At 29.3% G+C, this 16,105-nt stretch overlaps 2 protein-coding genes across 4 annotated transcripts in view; both read right to left on the bottom strand.

The window, feature by feature from the left end:
* The window catches only part of LOC111087804 (CCR4-NOT transcription complex subunit 2-like), a 4,551-nt gene extending 4,346 nt beyond the window's left edge, over positions 1-205 (bottom strand). Inside the window, exon 1 of the mRNA XM_022395782.1 lies at positions 198-205. Within this exon, the coding sequence (XP_022251490.1) occupies positions 198-205 (8 nt within the window). The remainder of the gene's footprint in view (positions 1-197) is intronic.
* Positions 44-14,857, bottom strand: LOC106467574. 3 transcript variants are annotated; one of them, XM_022395778.1, is made up of 6 exons: positions 14,777-14,857; positions 9,121-9,219; positions 6,689-6,754; positions 3,773-3,953; positions 1,673-1,771; positions 44-661 (listed from the first exon to the last, which is right to left on the bottom strand). In XM_022395778.1, exons 2-6 carry the CDS (start codon positions 9,125-9,127, stop codon positions 541-543), a joined length of 474 nt encoding a protein of 157 aa, XP_022251486.1. In that variant the 5' UTR covers positions 9,128-9,219; positions 14,777-14,857; the 3' UTR covers positions 44-540. The 3 variants fall into 3 exon arrangements, with proteins under 3 accessions (XP_022251486.1, XP_022251484.1, XP_022251485.1); XM_022395776.1 differs by having other exon boundaries at positions 47-661; positions 1,673-1,774; XM_022395777.1 differs by lacking the exon at positions 14,777-14,857 and adding an exon at positions 14,103-14,207 and having other exon boundaries at positions 47-661; positions 1,673-1,774.
* Positions 14,858-16,105: the final 1,248 nt, after the last annotated feature.

Here is a 16,105-nt window from a genome sequence, read left to right as displayed (position 1 = left end):
AAGTAATATTTTAAGAAAAATTATAATCTTAATTAAGATTACAAGCCAAATAAAACTGAGGTACTTCAATAACTATATGATGAGACACAAATCACATTAGCACAAATTTTCATCCTTTTGTTACTAGTGATGGTATGTTTTATAAAATATTTCTAGAATTTTTCATAAGTTTAGTAAACAAGCTTTGTATGCCTTACAGTGACATGCCCTTATCAGTTAAGCTGATTTACTGAGTAGGAGAAAGAGTTGGAAAAATAAGGCTTCATTAAAACACATTTTAAATCATCAGCAAGAGCGCAAGAGATATTCCCTGGCCATTCAATGTTTAATGTCCTCCTGGAAGAAATTTTAATACACTGATTCAGAATTTGAAAGTGATGAAAAGTTTCTAAGTAAATGAAAATTTCATGTGTAAACCATTTTTAAACACTTACAAAAACACAAAGTAGCCTGAATTGAGAAAGTTTCACAAGTATCACTTCTAGTAGAGAAAGTTAATGCTGTATAGTTATTTTTCTTTATTTCTTCAAATCACATCTTTTAATACCTACCAGGATTAGAAGAAAATGCTGAAGTCAGTGTGCTATTCATTAAACTTGTGGATGGAAAACTCCTTGAGTTACGAGAAACACCAAATATTAAACCCATCGAACTTGAATTTCTGAAATTATCATATTGGAAAACTGTAATTTTTACTGACTAATATTTCACACAATGCAAATTTACGTTTACTCAGAATAGATCGTGAGACAAGGAACACCACTTACAATGAGATGTGTTGCTGAAATTAACTAAAGATACTGATATTTTGTTTCTTTTAATATGTTCCATGTCATGTTGGCAATTGCACAAAGTTCTTCTTTAGTTAAATATATAAATTAAATTTAAAAGTTTAAAAAACTATCTTTTCAAACATAAACAAAAATAAAAAATCTAACTAAAATAAGCAGCTGGTGATACTTTGTAATTGATTATTCTGTGCATTACGAGTCTCTATAATTGTATTTTTCTATTCAGTTGATGTTCACTATTTTGAAGTTATTCCAATATTCCAAGCTGTAACAAGAGTCAGTTCTGTAGTATAACAAATCTAGTTTAAATATGCTAGAATCTAAGGAATGAAAAAAATATATAATCAATTTTAACATTTCAGTAAATTAATAAGTACTATTCCAGTTCAAATTGTCATGTATGATGTTGTATTTTGTTCATAAAACTTATTATTCAAATTATTCTAAGCTATCCAAAATCACTCGAGCTAACAGCAATTTTTGCTTTCAAGAAGAGAGCCTTGAGTTATTTCAGACAACATTTCCAATACAAAGATCAACAAAATCAGAAGTTTTTTCTGATACTATGTCACATCGGTGTACCTGAGTCAATAATGCAAGCTACATAATGGAGTAGTATTTTTTTAAAGAAATAGACACCTTGTACAAGAAATTTAACTTTATTAAAAAATTATAAAAAAGGCTTGCAAAACAATGTTTTGAGGACCTGATGAAATTTTGCAGTTTATATATTTTTTTTTATTAAAGTGGGATTATTAATAAATAAATTTTTTGTTGTAAATTACTTTAATGGTCTCATCAAAGGAACATTTAAAAATACTTAAAAAGTACAGACCAACTGAATGCTGTACGATTCTGCATCTTATGGATAAATTGCTTACCCTCCTAGTGTCCCCGTCATCTCTACCATTCTTTTAATTTCTTGAGAATTCAATGGTCTCTGACTCTGGAGTCCCCTGGTACTCAATGGAAGCATACTCCTACTAGTACCAGAAATAACATTATACTGTGATGAAAGTAATATCATAGTGCAACCTTATACCTGTGCTCATAATCAAGGTAAAACTAATTTTTAGAAGATGCACATTTTGGTATTCAAGAGCTTAGAATATAAATTCAGTTACCAGATATAGAAAAACACTCCTGAAGTATTATAACACACACACATCAGTCAAAGAGTATATTAAAATCACTACCGACTTTAATGTGAGCTTTGTTGGTATCTGAATTTGTAAAAGTTGCTTAAGTGTCAAGTGTCAGCACTTATATTAAACAGTAGAAAAACCAATCCCAAGTTATTCTATTGGACTGTTTACTCTTCTTCGTATGCATATAAACATAAAAATGTGCTATCAATACATGTACATGTTACTTAAGTTTCCATACTATATAGTTTAATACAAAAGGGTTAATGTACATATACATTAATGTTCTTCACTTAAGAGCTACAGTTAAAAAATGATGTAATATTCAACTGATGTATATTTGTTTCTTAACTGCATACTACAGAGATAAGGAAACATTGTATTACATTTACCTGTATGCTACATGAAACAGTTTTGTTAAATAATATGCATAAATCCATTTTATCCATTTACGTACTACAGTTAGGAAATAAGTGTACTGTAGAAACACAAAAAAACATATATTTCTGTCCTCTACACGTATATTACTACTCATTATAAATAGTGTATTAAAATGAAGCATTCATGCTTTTTTCTTTAGTTATATTGTGATATTAAAGTGTTTCCCCTTAACATCAATGTTTGTACCTTTGACTTGTATAATTAAAAAAAAGTCTAATCTTAATATATATGTTATACTGTCCTTAATATACTTTAAGCTAAATGTGTAGTGCTAACAAATGCATATTTGTCCTTTACTTGAAAGCTACAGTAAAAAAAAAAAAAGAAATGAGAGATTCATATTACTATCCTTTGTTTACTAAGTACTTTATTTTATGTACATACTACAAATTCACAAGAGAAGTATTTTCAAACATGTACATTTCTTTATTCATTATGTAGTTATTAAAGATGTGTATTATCAGCAACTCATGTTACTGTCCTTTAAAATTTAATACAGACACATACTACAAAATTACAAGGTATATTGATAACAGCTAGATATATGTTGCTGTTCTTTACTTACTTGCATATTGCCTTGTACACACTACAGCTAAAATATTTATATAAATGTAAAGTTATGCATTGGGTTATCATAATATTCACATATAATTTAAATAAGAATCCCTGTGGATGGAAAGATCTTGGTGTGTTGGTTGATGTAGCCTGCAAGCCTCACCATTTGAATTATGAGTATAACTTTGAAGGGAATGTGTTATGAAAGTAAAAGATCTTTGTGTTCTGGTTGATGAGTCTCTTAAGCCATCCAAGCAATGTAGTGTTGCTAGCCATTGGGCAAATAGGATTTCAGGTTGTATATACAGGAATATTGAATAGGAATCTAAAAAGGTTATAATTTCATTGTATAGGTCATTGATTAGACCACATTTAGAGTACTGCATTCAGTCTTGGGCTCTTTTCTTTAGGAAGGACACTGAATTATTGGAAAGGGTTTTTAAACTTAACTGACTTGCAATAAACCAGTCTCCTACGGGCATTTGTAACATTAAATATCACATATAATCATAAAAAAACGCTTAACAAAGGTATACTATTTCTATGCAATACGAAGTTCTCTAATAATTAAACAATGGGTTGCAAGAGAAAGTACTTTTACATCTTCAGATTATGTTGTACTGATAACAAAAGCAATTTTATATGACTAACTATAGGATGGTAATATTTATTCAATCTTCCCGAGACTTTGTGGGTTCTTAGAGTCTGTTTTAAACCTACAGATAAAGTATGTTTAGGTAATTATTTTATTCACATTATATAATCTCTGTATGTAAAAACTACACAAATACACCAAGTACATTTACTTCTCACAGTAATGTAACATGAGATCTTGTTTACCTATTTGGTGAAGGTAGTTGAGAAGGAAGATTGTTCTGGAGACTTGTTGGAAAAGTCAGAATACCTGAGCTTGTGGGAGTTACATGACCTGGAAGATGGCTACCACTGTTTCCAAGTCTTCCAGAAAATTGTTGACCAGTTAAGCTGCGTGAAGGTTGTTGTAGGCCTAAGGCACCCATCCCTATAAATGGTAATATGTACTTTAAGACAAATAATATTTGCAAAATTCATCTACGAGTTTTTAACATATTTCACTCACCTATAGAAATACATTTAGAGATAGTTTTAATCTTCAAGCAAAGATCTTCATCAGGTCTCCAAACAGGCTACAACACACAGTGAACGTAACATCTATATAACCAACTTTTTTTTTGTAAAGCTTGAGCCTTTATCTTTTCAAACAAAAATAATTTAGGCTTTACATTATTAAAATAAAATTACATATTATGGCAAAATCAGCTATATTACATGTGGCCATACATGTACTTCATCGCTGTGCAATTATTAAGATTTACTACAAAAATAATTTAGGCTTTACATTATTAAAATAAAATTACATATTACGGCAAAATCAGCTATATTACATGTGGCCATACATGTACTTCATCACTGTGCAATTATTAAGATTTACTACAAAAATAATTAAGGCTTTACATTATTAAAATAAAAATTACATATTATGGCAAAATGAGCTATAATAACATGTGGCCATACATGTACTTCATTCACTGTGCAATTATTAAGATTTACTAGAAAACAACTTAATGATTACCAATAACGTCTATTCTCAGTTTAAAAGGATTAAACGTGTATGATTTAAATTCCAATTAAAGTATTTCAAGCTTTAAAATCAAACAATATGTTTAGTTACACAATAAACAAGTTTCATATCTAAATAAAATCCAAAATTCTACAAACCTGCTGCTTAACTTTTTATGCATTTTAAAAATTTTTAAATATAGAAACATGCACAAATTAATTCCAATAGCTGGAATTGCCTGAACAGTTTAGGATAATTAAATTTATTCATGCATTTCCCTTAAATTTCTATGGCCTTATTTATTTATGGCTTCTTTTGAATTATCTCTGAACAAAAAACTTGCACTATTTCATTTATATGCATCATTTCAGATACAAAATATGCTTTTAAAGAAAAATATCAAATTTATACAATGTTTGTAAATAAAATATTAGTTATAATGGTTGGAGATGGCTTGAATGGGTAATGAAGAAAAACTTTAATATAAGTTTAACATAACAGCAAATGTACAACGTTTCAACAAGGTTTTGTCATCATGAGGTACATTATTAGTCTCAAAGTGGGTTCCTCGTCATAGAAATTAAAATATTAGTTATTTGTTAATTTTGCAATATGATGATGTTATGTGCAAAAAATATTAATCATATTTTCTCACTTATGTGAATTTGTCAGAAATGAAGATAATTTTTAAAGACTTAATCATTTCTAATTCTAAAGTTGCAATTTTAGAGCAAGCAAATACTATAAAAACAAAAGTAATTTTCAGATTAGTACAGAAACATTTTTTTGCTGTTGTTTTTGTTCACAACATTTCAGACAGGTTTCAAAATAAACAAATATATAAATAACTACAAAATTATTTGTTTTTGTAAGGAACTTCATATCAATTCTTTAAGTACTTTCATGATTTTTTATTTCAAATGATTAATGGCTAGCAGAATATAATTATATGAGAATCTTTGTCACATCTAACTTAGCCAAGTAGTGGATGTATTATGGATAAAACAAGAATGAAACTTCAATAATTGCATCCAAAAATTATTCAGTTAATAAAAATAGTTAATGTTTGATTTATTAGACAAATTCAGTATTGGTACAGCCAAATAATGTAGCTTATGTTTATTCTTTTCCTTTTCAGAAAAGTTAATTAAACCAAAACCATTATGTATACCCCAAACTCCTAGCTTAAAGGTCACTGTTCTGCATGGAGTTAAGCTGAAGTCTAGCCACTTTTTAAATCAATAATGATATCACTCTCCTAATGAACAACATTTGGGTTGTTAGGCTGAAGTCTAGCCACTTTTTAAATCAACAATGATACCACTCTCCTAATGAACAACATTTGGGTTGTTAGGCTGAAGTCTAGCCACTTTTTAAATCAATAATGATACCACTCTCCTAATGAACAACATTTGGGTTGCTATGAACATCTACCTCCAAACAATCTACTCCTGACACTTAAGGTAATGATGCAGTAGGTTTCCAAGGAGAGTGAAAAGTGACTTCAATGCCAAGATATGAAGTATCTGGCTATCGTGTACATGGTTACTAACTCTACAACAGAATGTTATCTGGATGAAAGTCAAGTCCAAGTCATATTACTCTACACATCAAACTCACATAAATATTTCATTATGCTAAAAATGCTTTTACAGTATTAGTTTTGAGTAGATAAAAAAGATAAACCCCTTAGTAATGTAAACACTATGAAAACAATAAAACACAGTATAGTGCAAACAGTAATACTAAAGTATTTTTTTTTACTGATATTTTTTTGTGTAAAACAAAAACACAAGTTGAAAATTAGTCAAGTTTGAGTTACAAAACTAAGATCTAAATAGTTATTCTTGGATGTTGATGCTGTGTTAGAGTACATTAAAAACTGGGTTGGTCCTTAATATACTCTAACACAGCATTTCTCAACCTTTTTTTAAAACCAGGGACTGGCTTGCTGCCTCCCTAAACTGGTGCAGACTATTAAAATGCAAGTACAGTGAAAAAAATCATTATAATTTACATATGAATATTCTGTCAGTTTTTGTTTATTTATTTTCATGAAATCCCACAGACTGGCAAGGTGGTTTTGATGGACGAGTGGTTGAAAAACAATGCTCTAACATGTGTACATTTTATAAGAAGTTTTAATCTGAACACACCTAGAGTTCCTCCACCAGGTTGGCTGTAACTGACAAATGGCTGAGATGGGGATGGCGATGCCATATCTGGAAAATGAAGGAAAAAAATAAATTAAGAAATTTCTCATAAATTTATATGAGTAAGCTACTTGAATGAAAATACTTATTACTGACTTTACAACTAACACAAATTTATACAGAAAGATTAACAATATGATGTATTCATCATTTCTAGTTGCACTAATCATCAGAGCTGGGCAGTTAGTGGAATTGGATAATTGATTAATTCTCGAGTTTGTTAATCAATTACTCACATCAGACTTGGATACTTGGAATAACTGAAAATAACCTGAGCCACCAATTTCAATTAGTTTATTATATTTGTTAGTCACGGCACTGGTCAACTAAACTGAACAATGTTTGATTAGTAATCACATATTAAATGTCATTTGCATGGAAAATTTGATCTTTCAATTTGTTTAGTACCCATTATTTAAAAAACACACACACACACACACCACCAATCATAATACACAGCAGCTCTTTCCATTCATTGAAGTAGATCATTATGGTGAAGCACAGAGAAGTACATTTAGTAGTTGCATTGCTTCAATAATATGTACTGAAAGCCTAATGTAAAAGATGTAAGAAGTGTTACTGTACAATAAATATGAAAAATATATATATACGCTGATACTCATAATTTGCATGATGAAATAAAAAGAACATAGGAGTAACTCTACAGTCTCCCAACTACCATCCAAGACATATGTTTAATTAATCAAAAGTGTTTAAAAAAAAAGGGGGGGACTGATTATAAATCTTATCTTGTAACATACTACAGTTGAAAGTCCATGTTTATTTTCTAATCAAACTGTTAGTGTTGCTCTATTGTTTTGCTGTTTTACATATGTTTGATTAATCAACAATTTTATGTTAAAATAGAATGACTGCTAACCTTTTAGGAATTGTGACTGTTAAATATTTAATTTGCTTAAGACAACTATAATTCTTTAAATTGGCTGCAATAGTGCTCTTGCAATGCAAACTTACTGTATGTAGCTGTACGATTATCACATGTAGCATGAAATGCATTTATATAAATGATGTACATTATTTATGCTTATTTAAAATAAAAAAACATGATTATTTCTATATAACATTTTTCAGCTACATGTAAGTGTTTTATTTAATTTTTATATATGGATTACTTGTAAAATAAAAAGGTTTCAAATAAATATAAACTAGTAGTTATGGTGACATCATTAGTATAATATGCAAATTAGTACTATTGAAGGTTTGAATTTTCAAATGATAATGTGATCTGAAGCTTTGAAGGTAAAAATCTACCCTCTGTTATAGCCCTAAAGTCAGGAACATAAGCTAAAGTAATTATCAAGCTTTAGCATGCCATTCAAGTTCATAATAATTTACTATGTTAATACTGATCTACAGTAATAAGAATACATACAACAAAAGTACTATACAAGCACAATATGATATTCTGAAGTTTTTTTGCTTTAAATATTTTACTAGAGATAAGTATAAACCTCTAAAACCTAAATACAAACATATTTTTGGGTATGTTTTTTTTACACATCTTTTAGCAATATATCTTTAGCTAAGGATTAATATTTAACTACAAAAAAAAAAGCTGAATTTTAAATCAATTTTAATGTGATAATGCTTTTATTTGATTATAAAACATTGCCTGCAAATATCTAGTTTATTGCTAATAAACTTTTCATCTGAAGTCAGATACATATAATACACTTGTTTTACACTAATCTTGTAAAAACAAAGTGCTCCCTCCCTAAAATGACTTTTATATGCATTAATGCCTCAACATTTACATCCATCAATATTAAAATTTACTATCTTTTTATGGGGTTACTATTCTCATCCATTTGTGCCACTTCAAACCGAAGTTCAAAAGCACCAGCCCTATGCACCTTGCAAAACCACAGCAAGAATTCAACTTTTAATTAACTTTATTATTGATAGTAATAATCTTTTTGAATGTACAAAAAGAATTTAAACAATATATGACAATTAAGTGTGAAATTATATGAATATTATACTCCAAGTTCTTGTCCCTTAATACAAGCTTTCAGTGACTTTTAAAAGCTAGGTGTTTTACCTACTAAAAACTTTTTTTTTGTGGCACTAGCATAAGTAGGAATCCATTTTATACAATTTACTCCTTTTCATTCAGTAAATACTAACTGTCTAGTTTTATTTTCCAATATTATTACAGAGTATAATAAATTGTCCTTTTCACCATTACCGACACAGTACTTTAAGTACAAAGGAGTTTAAAAAAAATATTGAGAAAAAACTTAAAAATGTAAATAATAACAAGAGATGACCATACATATTTGGTTAAGTATTCTAAATCAAATAAAAAATATTTAGTCTCTTTATTAAAATAAAACAATGGAATTCTGCCTTACGATCCATTAATAGTCTGTCTTCAATGAAACAGTAACTTGGCTCGTGATACTTGGTGAGCCAAAATGGTATTCAAAACAGTATGGCCAATCAGTGATAAACTGCAAAATAATTGTTATTTCATTATTTTACAATGAAATATGCAAAGCACTGAGAATGAATAAATGTTTTACTTTGCAATTGAGTATAATTTTATAAGAGGGAAAATATAAAATCAACAAAAAATACTTTATACACTTGAAATGTCTACCACTGTTGCAGCTTTCTTAGTAATAACTTTGTTACTAAAAGTAAAGCCAATATAATCTTTGGGTACATATTTGTTACGAGTCAAAACAGGCAATTACCTCTATACAACTCACTAGCTAGGCTTCACTTGGAATAGTATGTATAGTTTCAGTTTCATTATCTACGAAAGGATAATGATTTGTTGAACAGGGTTCAGAGGAGGGCAAGTCGGATGATGGAAGTTATCTTATAGGGACAGGTTAAGATCTATCATATTTTCTCTCAAAATACATAGGATGAGAGGTAGTGATGTTATTGAAGTTTACAAGATTAATTAGGGAATTAATAAGATGAAGGCCCTTTTTTTTTTCTTTGTGCTTTGTTCAGAAAGTAACAGGACAAGATTTAAAAAAACAGGCTAGGCTCCAGTTAAGACCCTTATTTTTCTAACATCGTGATAATTTACAAAATGAGTTGCTGTCAGCAGTAGTGATCATCTATTTACAGGAGCTTAAAAGGAAAATTGATGATATCCAAAAAAGTATAAGAGTTTAAGTTTTTACTATTCCACAGGTGGAAGGTGCCAGGACAGCCTTGAAGGACCAAATGGTCCTTTTTTTGTCTTTAGGTTATGTTAACTGTTTTGTATTTTAGACAACTATATCTAATTTAACAATGTGCCATAAATGTTCAAATGTGAATTTGATGTTACAGACTATGGTACAAGTAAATTATCTGCTATTGAATCTGCGCTGCACTCAACATACCATGTAACACACGAAAATCAATGTTTGTGTTTTTTCAGTATTTACTTTTAAATTAAGAAATTGAGTTATGTATAGTACTAAAATTTGAATTATAATCTACAGTTTGATACCAAACATATTGACAAAATAATAGTTCAATAAAATTTTGAATGCGAATCAACGAACAAGATGACATGGCCTTTCACCCATGACCTGTCTTGAAAGGGTTAACCAATTTTCTAATTATCCTTGATTTCATATTATTGGCCTCTTCTGAAGTTAGCAATGTGCATATTTGTAAAAAACATTTTTTGTCACACACACACACAAAAAAACAAGTTTTATGGACATTTCCCAATTGGCAGATGAATTGCTAATGTCAATTGACTACCACCACCAAGCAATTGCCAATGTTTGTTTTTCAAATATGTAGTAACACCACAACTATCTTCTATAAATCAAATAAATTGATAATTAAATAATGATAAAAGAAATAATGTTTTTATTTAAAACGTGTCATGATTACAATTACAAATAATTAAGCAGCCAGTAAGACAGAATTTATCTATGTTGTTTAAAAAAGGATAAACATAAAAAAGATATTCAATTAAAATATGAAACATAATATTTTGCAATTGCCTACCATACTCACTAAACAGTGTTCAATCTATTAAGGTCAAGAAATCAAACACAACTGTAAGAAGTTTTCCCATAAATCAAGTTACAATGTTTGTTCTAGTCTTCTGTAAAAATTCAAAATCTGTTCCCATTAAAGAGAGGATTTATGCTCAATATACAAGTTCTGTAAGTTATGAATTTTATTGTCCAACACATAAGGGCACTTACATTGGATTCACAACAAGAAGACTAGGGGAGATGATAAAATAACACAGTAATTCTAAAATTCACAATTTAAAGTATTCTTCATTTGACACGTGCTCTATAATACTGTAGTTTAAAAATATGTTTGAAATCATTTAAAGTGCAGAGGATGGGATGTTATTAAGAAATAAAGCAACATCTAATTGAGAGAAAGCCCACAAACTGCTGCTTAATCTTTTATCTAATACATAAAGCTAAGTTTGTGTCTGTTTGTACCTTTCAGCCATCTGTTCCTTATACATTAACATTTCTCAATCAATAAGTACCAAACTTGACACACTGATAATTGATGTCATAACGAAGGTCATGCCCTGGGTTGAACACCCCTCCCCCCCCCACACACACATCTAATTTCATATTGATAGAATTCTTGAAAACAGTACGTCTTTTTTTTTTAGTGTTAGTACCTTTACATATTTTTATTGCACTTTTAATCTTTATTATGTGAAGAAAAATTAGAAGCACAATTTTCTATCCTTTGTTACAAATGAGTTTTATTTCACTTGTCCAAGAACCAGATTCTCCAGCTACTTAGTTATATAAGGTACTTTATGTCTAAAGGTTAAGCCTAAAAACTGCTAGAATGAAAGATCTTAAGGCCCATAAGTAAACTAGAGAACTGGTTAATAAAGATATTAAGAAATTAAAAGAGGCACACAAGAAACATTTTACTTATTTTAATGTCTATATCCTCACTTCCTTCTCATTAAGTTTCATTATTGTTTGCATACACATTCACATGTGCCTTAACTTTCTTTCTATTTTGATATTTCAAATTTATTGTTTTCTTTTATTGACAGAATTGCATAGATTGAAACATTGTATCTAAATTTAACTCAATGTAATAGATAACTGTTGCCCACTATAAACTGCTGTCCAAAGTGAATATTCAATATAGGTATGATAATTCAAGTATATTTAACAAAGCAAGTACATTTATGTTCATGTTGTAAAAAGAAACAGAGTTGAAACCAAGTATGTTATTGGAGAACATAATGTTGGAATAGAAATTGGGCCTTTAAAAGAAGGAAGACGGGAAAGATGATTGAACATCTAAATGATGTTTTTTAGAAGACTTTACTATGGAAGATATCAGGAATATTTCATAAGTGGATCTCATTTGGAATATTATCTGACATCCATGAACGAAGTTAGTATTAAGCCAGAGCTCGTAATGTCCAAGATTTGAAAATTGAAGGCAGTTTTATGGGCCAAAATATCTTAATTTGTAATGACTACATTAAAAGTGGGGAGGTGCCAGAAGATTTGAGATTAGCCAATACCACACTGATTTTTAAGATGGGAGATAAACAATCAACAAACACTTAATGGTCAGTTGGTCTTACTTCAGTGGTTGAGAAATTACTAGTCTACAACTTATGGACTCATAAATTAAATACTCTGATCAAAATTATTATTGTCCCATCCCCTAGAAACAGGTTAGTCATAAATAAGTTATCAAAAGAAAATAGCATCGCAATAAAAATATCTTACTGTTAGACAACTTTCTTATTATTACATGTAGACAGCATGGATTTAAAAAGGGACAATCATGCCTCTAGAGATTGCTTTCTCTGAAAATATAACAAACTAAGCATAGTTAATGCAGTAGATTTGATGTACTTAAACTTCCGAAAAGCTTTTAAGATGTCAAAAATAGATTTCTTGTGAAGATTTTATATGTTGGGAAAGGATGCAAGTTAGTGAAATAGAGTGAGAATTTATTAGGTGATAAAAAGCAAAAACATTGTTACAAATGGAATAGCGTCATAATGTATCGATGTTACAAGCTGTGTACCTCATACTTCTGTACTAGGTCCTTTCCTTTTTTTAAGTGTTATTAATGGTACTGCTAAACAAAAAACCAGTAAACATGTTAAATTTGAAATTATTAAATTAATGGGTGTTTCAAATGTTACTAAAGATACTGAAGTTCTTTTATGATTTAGTGAGCTGATCTAATACCAGGTAGACACCATTCTTATCTTTCATCCTAATAAAATGAAGTTCATGCATACTGATTAATAGAAATATGAAGCAAGACAACATACAGCAGGGACTCCATTTAGGTAAGGCATTTGCCCCCCCCCCCCGCCACAAAGTGATTTATATCAATTACCTATTTTGAAAACAATAAATTTATATAATGTACAAAGCCTTAGTTCAAACTATTTGAATGATCATTAAATAATATATCAAATAATCAGAATGAATACCCCTAAAATATAGAATTTTACATTTTAACCTATATAACAAAATCCAAGCTTGCCAAGGAGACTTAGGCAATTTAGTTGCCTAACTACTACTGATACTTAAATGTTACTTTTGATACACAGACAACAAGACTGTCAAAAGACAACTTGGCCCATAAAGGCTTTCCTTGCACACCCATCATTAAATAAAAATTTAAGCACACCCTTTATTTTCCAGATAATCATCAATTTCCATCTAAAAGATCTGTAAAGTGCTGGCCTCCATTATTTACACCGGCAACTTATTTCGTAAGTCAATCACCTTTTTATAAAAATAAAATTTTCTTAACTAGAGCCTTGCCTGCATTTTGAAAATTTTAAGTTTGTGTCATCTCATGTTGTAGTCAGAATCTAGCACAAAGAAATTATAAGTCTATCCTATTGATCCCATAGATAGTATTGTAAAATTGAACATTATTTTATAACCTTCTTTTCTTAAAAAAAAAGTTAAGGGATCTTAAACTACTCATATAAGATAATACTTTCATCTCCAGAATCATTTGAGTAGCCATACTCTAAACATTTTTCAATGTCAATATACTTTTTTAGTTATGATTTATCATTATCATACAGTATCCCAAATGAGGCCTAACTAGCAATTTGTATAGAGATAATTACCTCATGACTTGTAATCAACAAGTCTATAATTATACCTTAAAATGTATTAGCTTTACTATTCACAACCTTACAAAAGGAGCTCTAGGTGAAGTTGGTGAGGAAAAAGATCTAAGAACAGTTTTTTATGAAGTCTCTATAAAAGTTTTCTAGACAAAGTACTTCAGCTAATAAAGCAAATAGGATATTAGGTTGTATACACAGAAATGCTTAGTACTAGCTGAAGGTAATCAATTCACCCTTATAAGGTGCTTGACAAACCTCACATGGAGTATTTTACTCAGTAAAGGTCACCTTGTTGAAAAATGTTGATTTATTGGAGACAGAATGTAATAGATTTGGACTCCACGATAAATACAGATTCTGTTTGGAAAAAATGAAAAGTAAGACTATGGACAACATTTTAAGATATGAAAAACTCATACATGCCAGCAGTTAACTTTTAAGGCCTTTTCCAATAGAGAACTATCAAAGTCAACCACAGAAATAGTATTAATTATTATACTACTAGGATTGGTAAATATTGCAATAAAAAAGGGGGATAGCGTGGAACGATGGGTAGAAAACTAAAATGGCACCTTCTCACTTTAATTTGAAATGAAAGTGGCATCTCTTAGCTAACAAAGAATGTTTAGATTTCAATTTAAGTTTTAACTTAAGTTAAACTAAAAAAGTAAAACTGTACAATATTAATTTTAATTACTATACTATAGTCTCTAGTTAATAATTAACTTATAGTTATACTGATTAAGCCTCATATATTGTAAGTGTAACTTAAGTTGTAACTGTTTCTGCTCAAGTTTTAACAGACTTAAGAATAAGAGTTAAGACTTGAAAACTAAAGATACCAATATTAACTTCGATGCAAACACCATTATAGTACCAACAGCCATAGTGCGAAATAATAGTATAAATGTCTCTTTAAAAAATATTACTTTGAAATATTGTACGTTGGAACCAACTCCAGCAACATACGTGTTTAAACGACACAATTATGAAAACCTTTTTAATTTTTTACTCCTTTGACGATCAACGTCGCCCTCTGGTACTCAATGGTAGAACTAACTAAAAAAATCGTGAGAACTTTACTTACATGACAAAACAACATAAGCTGAAACTGTAAAAGTTTTATACAAATAAAACATTTTATTAGCAAGTTAATACTAGTAATAATTACTTTAATAATTTGTTAACAAATAATTCTAAGGGCTTTATATTTAAAGTTTTAATTTGTGGATATTCAGTTCATTTGTCACGAGAACTTTTTGGAATGCCCAACTGAATAATATACTTTCCTAAAATAGTTAATTTAAAAATATTGTGGGAATTTAATGTTTCAGGTTGATTTCATCGTTTAGTTATATATATATACGTATTATGGAGAATAATGTTTTTTCAATACTCTTTTTTTTTGCTGGTTGTGTATTATTAATGAAGTCATGTTAAGTAATCATGGCACTATGATTAAACAGACGCAGAAAGAACTGTACTTGATGATATTACAGCTGTATTTGTTATTGTTACATCTTGAGTTTAACCGCTTGAAATCACTCTTGCTCTTGTTCTGCTCCTTTTTTTTGTTGTTGTTGTCAGATAAAGTTAAATTGTAAAATACAAAACAAAACTCTGAGAGTTATTTTGGTTTTAGCTAAAATCAAGAATTTTTAAAACATGAAGTCTTGTTTTATAACGGTTTCCCTCTAGCTCAATATGAGATTATTGTTAAGAACTGACTACAGTTTTAATGAAATGTTTTGCTACAAGTTACAGCTTTTACAAGAAGGAAGAATATTTTAAAGCAGGTATGACATTTCGATTATTGATGCGATCATTTTCAAATACACACATTCTTTTTTAACGGTAAAGAATGTTTTTGTTTTTATATCAACATTCAACAATCTAACAATATATTTAAGTTTTAGAATTCATAGTGGTTACTTATGAATATGTATATCAATCCGCGTCAATTAACAGATTATTTATTTATTGCTGAGCAGAAAAAAAAGCTCTAACTTGTAATAAAATAATACTTATAATCAGTTAATAAACTAAAAAAAAATATTAGTTTAATGAATGTTACCATTTTAATTTGTTAGTGTTATTTATATAAGGTTTGTTTCTGTATATTGCATAAAATTTTCCCTGTGGTTTTTTACATAATATTGTTGCGTCATCGAGGTCACGTGACTGGGGTGGCGCCACCTATTTTCTAGAACTATCCTGTACTTTGGCGAATGCTCTAGCATTTACTAGATATAGGGTAG

The sequence above is a fragment of the Limulus polyphemus genome, unplaced genomic scaffold (assembly GCF_000517525.1).
Source record: "Limulus polyphemus unplaced genomic scaffold, Limulus_polyphemus-2.1.2 Scaffold2668, whole genome shotgun sequence".
In the NCBI taxonomy this organism is placed as follows: domain Eukaryota; kingdom Metazoa; phylum Arthropoda; class Merostomata; order Xiphosura; family Limulidae; genus Limulus; species Limulus polyphemus.
The sequence above is the reverse complement of the archived record's forward strand: the minus strand, read 5'-3'. Positions and strand labels throughout refer to the sequence as shown.